Source organism: Plecotus auritus (genome assembly GCF_963455305.1).
Source record: "Plecotus auritus genome assembly, chromosome: 8".
NCBI lineage: Eukaryota > Metazoa > Chordata > Mammalia > Chiroptera > Vespertilionidae > Plecotus > Plecotus auritus.
Genome location: NC_137782.1, coordinates 26,731,305 through 26,738,668, shown reverse-complemented (window position 1 = coordinate 26,738,668; position 7,364 = coordinate 26,731,305). Strand labels below are relative to the sequence as shown.

The 7,364-nt window shown below is 49.5% G+C and overlaps 1 protein-coding gene and 1 pseudogene across 2 annotated transcripts; both read right to left on the bottom strand.

Moving 5' to 3' along the window:
• Positions 1 to 734: 734 nt before the first annotated feature.
• On the bottom strand, positions 735 to 1,462 carry LOC308255913 (small ribosomal subunit protein eS1-like; annotated as a pseudogene). Its single transcript has one exon. The product of its transcript is annotated as a small ribosomal subunit protein eS1-like (transcript).
• Positions 1,463 to 3,719: 2,257 nt separating this feature from the next.
• UBE2C (ubiquitin conjugating enzyme E2 C) lies at positions 3,720 to 7,026 on the bottom strand. Its single transcript, XM_080684222.1, has 6 exons — positions 6,879 to 7,026; positions 6,417 to 6,444; positions 5,608 to 5,694; positions 4,797 to 5,001; positions 4,630 to 4,689; positions 3,720 to 3,984 (listed from the first exon to the last, which is right to left on the bottom strand). Exons 1-6 carry the CDS (start codon positions 6,977 to 6,979, stop codon positions 3,926 to 3,928), a joined length of 540 nt encoding a protein of 179 aa, XP_080540348.1. The 5' UTR covers positions 6,980 to 7,026; the 3' UTR covers positions 3,720 to 3,925.
• Between the last annotated feature and the right edge of the window lie 338 nt (positions 7,027 to 7,364).

Sequence of the window (7,364 nt, the reverse complement as noted above, 5' to 3'; positions counted from 1 at the left end):
ATTGGTGCCTACTGTATGGAGTGCCCTGTGCCTTGCAGGCATTGTCTCATTTACCCACACAACCCCAGGGGCACATAATCTATCTCCATTTTTTTGAATTGATTTTAGAAAGGAAGGGAGGAAGAGAGAAAGAGAAGCCTTGATTTGTTGTTCCACTTATTTATGTGCTCATTGGTTGAGTCTTTTTGTTGTTGTGTCTTTTAAAAAATATTTTTATTGATTTCAGAAAAAGGAAGGAAGAAGGAGAGAGAAACATCAATGATGAGAGAATCATTGATCTTCCCTGAGGACACTCACCTACTGAGACACACAGGCCAGGCCTTTCTTGTGTTGTTAATCCTCAACTGAGGATATTTTTTCATTGATTTCTAGAGAGTGGAGAGGAAGGGGTAAGAGAGAGAGAGAAACATCGATGTGAGAGAGAGAGGCTCAGGGATCAAACCTGCAATCCAAGTACGTGCCCTTGACCAGGAATCGAACCCGTGACCCTTTGGGCCTCGGGCTGATGCTCTAACCACTGAGCAAGCCAGCCAGGGCCAGGACTGCATCCTTTTCCCTGTGTTCTTATCCCCATGCATATGGCCTTTACCTTGTAGGCACTCAACTGTATGAAGTGAATAGGAATAATAATAGTCATACTTTTTAATAAAAAGTATCACAAATAGGATTTTTTATTTTGTCATCATAAAAAACCTGTATTTTAAACAGCTTCTTCGACTGGGGGTTCAAATACATCAGCTTGCTTCACCATGAATCTCTATGAGTTTTACCAGTTCAAACTTGGGCTTCTTCAGCATTTTGACTTTTCTAACACAGACATCATGGAGCGGACAAATATACTGACAAGGCTTTTCTGTCTTTTCCAATATTGTCTGGAATCAATTCATTGACCACTTTTTTTAAGTCATTTGTCTGCACTTCTCAGGTCATGATTTCCAGCATCTTCTGGACTTGGCAGACCTGTTAATGCTGAGCTCTTCTAAGAGGCTTCCTAATATGATGGTTGCATTTTTTACTAAAGCCAATACCGAATAGATGGAGCGAATGACCATCAGTAGTCTTGACATCAACAAGGGCTTCAGTCATGGTCTGCCATTTTTTGACCATGGAGCACATTTCGTCACAGGTAAGATCCATGCCATGGAAATTAGTTAGGCAGTTTTTGCCCTGCACATCCTCAGTAATTAGCATTAATTTTTAAAATGCAACTTCATCATTCTGTAGATCAGCTAGGCTTACTTCAAAAACATGGCCCTTGAGACCATCATATGTGATTTTGGTTCCTTGAATTCTCCTGACTAGTGTTTTTCCAATATTTCTTATATTGAATATAGCGGGTGTTTCACATCATACCAATATTTCTTAGAAAATCAATCAGCCATTTTCTTCTTGGCTCCAAATTTCTTGCTGCCTTTGGAAGGCACTTGTTCTTGCCCACTGCCATGGGGCTGCTTAAAGAGCCAAAAGGTCAATATACCTGTACTAAGTGTACTAGGCTTCTTGTTGCAAGTGTAAAAAATCTAAATCAAACTGACTTACACCAAAAAGGGATTTGTTGGTTCATGTAACTGAGATGCCAAGGTATGAGCTGGAGGCTAGAGTCTCAATGTCACCTCTCGCCATCTCTCAGCTCTTTGTCTCTGCTTGTTTTTCTTCCATCTGCAGCTGTCTCCACCAGCAACTCAGGCTGGCTCCCTCCTCTTTTAGCAACCTAATAGGTAAAATAATTTCACTTTCTCCTAGTGATAATTCCAGGGAACACTGATTGGTTCTGAACAGTGTAGAGCTGGGTCCCTGTGACTGACACAAGGTAGGCCACGTGACCATCTGGGGGACCAAGCACCGTGATCAAGAACCAGATGGGGAGGCTTCCCAAGGCAGGCAAAAAATATGTCTGCCCTGCTCAGCTGAATGGCTGTTGTTTGAGGGCCAAAAAGTTGCTGGTTTGATTCTGGTCAGGGCACATACCTGGGTTGCGGGTTCAATCCCTGGTTGAGGCACATACAGCTGTCTCTCTCTCTCTTCCTCTTTCTCAACAAGTTCTCAGGTGAGGATCAAAAAAATTTAAAAAATACATACACCTTGGCCAGCATTAGTGCCAGGTTCTGAGCTCTGCTCTTCTCAGACATCCTCTAACCCAGTGATTTACAAGTTGGAGAGCATTAGAACACCAGGAGAGATTGTTGGGGCCGAGAATTTGTATTTCTAATGAATTCCAGGTGATAACTGTGCTGCCAGGACTCCTGGAGAACACTGCTCTATACTCTGAACTAGACCACAGCAATGACAGCACCTGGGAACTGATGAGAAATGTAGAAGCTCAGGCCCTACTCCCGACCAACTCAATCAAAATTTGCATTTGGCCCAGCCAGGCGTGGCTCAGTGGTTGAGTGGCGACCCAGGAACCAAGAGGTCACCAGTTGATTCCTGGTCAAGGGCATATCCCTGGGTTGTGGGCTCAATCCCCAGTAGGGGGCATGCAGGAGGCAGCTAATCAATGATTCTCATCATTGATGTTTCTCTCCTTATCTGAAATCAATAAAAATATATTTTAAAAAATTGCATTTGAACAAGATCCCAGTTGGATTTATAAGCACTTTAGACTGGAAAGCACAGCTCCAAGTTCCACAGAGAGAGCTAGGAACACAATTTTAGAGATAAGGAAACTGAGCGAGGACACCAAGTTCTACCAGATCTGACAACTCTCACATGTGGTTTTGGGGGGTCAGAGGGCAGAAAAGAGGCTGGGATAGCAGGAGTAAGGTGTGTGAGAGCCAAGAATTTGCATTCCTAACAAGTTCCAGGTGATAACTGCTTCCAGAAGGGCCCCCTGCTATCCTCTCCCTGAGGCCTGCAGAAGCAGCTGCAGGCAGAGCTGATCCCAGTTTGGGTAAGAGGCTGAGACCAGGGCCACACCTGACGCTGTTTGTCCTTTTGATCTTCGGTTTGCTGGGTTCTAGCTGGCCAGGGGTCCATAGGCCAGTGCAGGGGTGGGCAAACTTTTTAACTCGAGGGCCACAATGGGTTCTTAAACTGGACCGGAGGGCCGGAACAAAAGCATGGATGGAGTGTTTGTGTGAACTAATATAAATTCTAAGTAAAGGAGCGGAGGGGAGAGCAAGAGAACCGGATAGAATAGCCGGATCCGGCCCGCGGGTCGTAGTTTGCCCACAGCTGGGCCACTGGATAGAGTAGCTGGAGGGGAATGAGCCCCCTTGGAGCATGGGGCCATCTGTGGGGGACCTGGAGCAAGGGGCGAGTCAAGAGCTGTCTTGGCTCTGACAGGGAAGGGGCTTTCTGTGGCTGCCTCTCCAGATCCTGGGCTTGCTGTGGGGTGACTTGAGCCCTCTTTTTCAGGGCCAGAGCATCTACTGTCATACGGTAGGTGGCTGGTCATCTGCACCCCAACCCCAGACTGGTTCAGCCTCATCTGCAGCACATCTAGGGCAGCCCCAATAGTCACTAACGTTCCTAGTGCAGGTCACAACTCCAAAGAAAGAAGCATTTTGTGACACCCATTTTATAGACGAGGAAATGTATGTAGAGTCATAAACTAAGGTCACAAGGGAACAAATCCTAGTCACTCCACTGCTTGGCCCTACAGCCTGGACATCCTGAAGGACAAACGTTTCTCCCTGGAGAGAGGAGCAGGGCCATGAGCCCAGATCCTAGGAACCTGACTCTGCCCCAACTCTAGGGTAATTACAAGGCAGAAACTTGTAAAAAAAACACCAAAATTCAAAATGTATTTATTTAATATATTCATCACAGGGGCTCAACCAGAGACTTAATTTAAAAAACAGACACAAAAAAAATATGACACCACAGCTGAAGATAGAGTCCTATACAGAAATCAAGGCAAGGACAGACCATCCAAGGAAAAAAGTAAGAAGACAGCACAAGGAGACAGGCTGGGCAGCCCAGGTCAGGGCTCTTGGCTGGAGACCTGCTTTGCGTAGTTTTCCTGTAGGTACTTCTTGAAGGCTGGAAGAGAACAGGCAGATCTTGGTGAGTGATGGGGAGAAGGGCAGCAGGAATGCAAAGGCGGGGGTAGAACTTGGGGAGTCCCCAGAACAGATTCTCCCTCTGGTGTCCACCCAGTCAGATCTCCTGGATGGACTTTGCTTCCTGTGACTCTGGAGAGGGGACTAGGGGGCCTTAGTGAGCAAGTTATTTGCACAAAGCTTTGCCTTCACCTTATAAGGCCCCTCAACCTGCCCTGGCCAGGGTCTCAGTGGTTAGAGCGTTGGCCTGTGCACCAAAGGGTCTCAGATTCCCAGTCAAGGGCAGGTACCTGGGTTGCAGGCTTGATACCCAGCCCGTCAGGAGGCAACCCATTTATGTGTCTCTCTCACATCGATGTTTTTCTCTCTCCCCGCCCTCAACCCCCTTTTCCACTCTCTCTTAAAAATCAATGAAAAAAAAAAAAAAATCCTTAGGTGAGTATTAAAAATTTTTTTTAAAAAAAGTCCCTCAACCCACATCAATTTTCTGATTTTATATCAAACAGGCAAACCAGAAACACCAAGGCAGAGGTACGAACGGCTTCCCAAGTCACTGAGATCCTTTTGTTTGAGGGAGACTTTCAAGGTTGGGGAAGGGTCACCCAGTGGTGGAGGAAGGACCCACCTGTGGGGTTTTTCCAGAGCTCTGCAGCATGTGTGTTCAACGGGCTATCGATGTTGGGTTCTGTGGGTGAAGAGAACAAGATTGGTCAAGGGGGCAGAGAGGCTGCCTGGGGGAGTCCTGACAGGTTCCCGGGTTGCAGGGGGAAGAGGGCTAGTCTTAGAAGTCACCTCCTAGCAGGCTCTGGATGGAGAGCAGGATGGTCCTGACGTCATACAGGGCAGACCACTTGTCCTTTAGGATGTCCAGGCAGATGTTACCCTGGGTGTCTACGTTGGGGTGGTAGCAGGGAGTGAGGAATTTCACCGTGGGCGCGTTGTACGGGTAGCCACTGGGGAACTCTAGGGAGAGTTTATACCTCAAGTCTTCGTATACCTGGCATTGGAGAAAGAGGCGGGAGTGAGCTTGCCACCCTGAACCTCATATTCCAGCCCAAGACCCACAAAGGACCTTGCTAGGACCTTTTAGTTTTTCTAGGACTTGACAGAAGACAAACTCTTACACTGGTTCTGGTAATTTCTCTCATCTGGTGGAGACATCAGGGATCCTTTGGTCTAAGGGTTGTAAATTGGTACCCTGAGGGTTACCACAGCTTGCTTTTTAGTCCAATTAGCATATTAGTTGCTAACATGTAAAAATTGGGAGATTTTGGGCACAGATTTGAAGTCCTGACTTCTCTTAAACCAGATAAACAGCCATGGGAAGCTGCTGTCTCGAGACTTGTGCCCTCTAAGTGGCCAAAGTCCTCACTTGTCCTCCATTCTTTTCCTTGCTGTCTGGCCCCCTGAAGAATCTAAGATGGACAACCGGCTTTAAAGCCACCTTCTTGCTGTACAGAAGGGGGACCAGGACCGAAGGCTCAGAGCACAGGGGCGTGCCACCTGCAGGCCTAAAGGCTGGAAGCAGATGTGGCACATGATTTCACCTCCCACCTCTCCCCAGACCCAGCATCACTCTCCCCTACGCCAACCCCACACTTACTGTGCCAGCTGCTCCATGGATGGTCCCCACCCATTTGAAAAGGTTGTCTGATTCAGGGAAGGCAGAAATTCCTTTGTCGCCAGACGTCTGGGGAGGAAACACAAAGCTCTCGGGATATCAAGAATACTTCTGGGAACAGTGGGTGAACCCCTTAATCCCATCACATTCTGATCCAAAATAAGGCACTCAGGCCAAAGTGATAGGCTTTTCTGAGAAAGTGCTTAGACTCCTGGGGGCTGACCATGCCCCCTGGGGCGGAGTATGGGGATTATAGTGGTTCAGGGTCAGGCTATCGAGGGAGGGGTTATGCAGGGGAGCAGAAGGCTCCCTGCACCCAGTCTCGTTGGCTGCTGGGAATTCAGTTCACCGTGCTATTGAGTGCCAGTTCTATCTGTGCAAAGCCTACTCGGACTAGGGACATAGACAAACAATATGGGCACAGAAGGATCTGAGTGGAATATTCACGGTTAATGTAGAAGGGGAGGACTGGCAATACTGAGAAGGGTGGAGAGTTGGGTGTGGTTAAAGTTTAGGGCAGGGAAATAGGGATAGGCCTCCTAGGACTTCAGGGAACCTATTTTAGAGATAATTTCATTGTGGGGAGATGGGATTAGGAGTAGGGACTGCTGGGAAAAAAGGTGTCGGTGAGGTATAGGCACTAGTTCCCAGAAGGGAGCAAACTGTACTCATCTTTTTACCCCTTTGCTCTGTGTCTAGCAAAGAGCCTGGTGTGGGAAAGGAAGCTACTGAAGGAGTGCAAAGTGGGAGGTGGACCAACTGGCTGGGGATCGGGGCAGGCAGCCACTCACCATGAGGGTCATCAGCTCCTGCTGTAACCTGCAGAGAGAGCGTTTGGAGTCACCTGGGAGTCTGGATGGGCCAGGACTCAGCTGGTCCATCCCCTCCCACCCCATCTCTCCGAAAGAGCTGCCAAGGATTCCCCTCCCTGAGGCGAGACTCCGCTCGGGGGTACGCTCCCACTTCCACAGGAGGGCTCTGGCGAGTCCTCGCTCTCTCCACTTGCAGGCTCTTCCGGCGCTGTTCTAGCGTGTTTCGGAACCCCCACTGCTCCTCTGGGGTCTCTGCCCGTGCCCAGACCTCGAAATTTCTATCCTTCTTTGGGAGGGTCTCTAAGGGCGGCCCGAGCTCCTAGCGTGCCCCCCAACTTCCCATATCTCAGTCGTTCCAGGGCGACCGGGTCCCGGAAGCCTGCGCTCTGGGCCCCACCGCCCAGGGCGTGCCAGGCGGGGCTTCACCTCCGCACCACTTACCTCTTGCCCACCGGACCCCGGGCGGCGCCCCCGCTGGGCTCGGCTCCTTTACGAGCTGCGGCGACGCTGGCGGCGGCTGGGTCGCGGTTTTGGGAGGCCATCGGGCAGCGCTGGCAGAGACGCGAACTCGGAGAACACGACTATAACTGCAGGGCTGCGGCCCACCCGCCCGCATTTGAATTGAACCCTCCGGCAGCGCTGGCCAATCAGAGACTCGCTTGGGTTTGATCCAGCCAATGGGGCGCTCCGGAGGGCCGTCACGGTAAAACTGCTAGACGCACTCACCAGCGCACCACTCCCGAGCCGCGGGAATCCTGATTCTGACAGGCGATTGGCTGGAGAGGCTGCCATTAAAACGAATCTGCAGTGGATTGGTGGCTTTTGGAAAACGGTGACCATTAAAGGGCTAAGAAAAAGTCCACGTGGGACGTGCCCCTTTAGGTCAATCGCCGGCTTATGGGTTATGGGCCACAACTCCCAGCATCT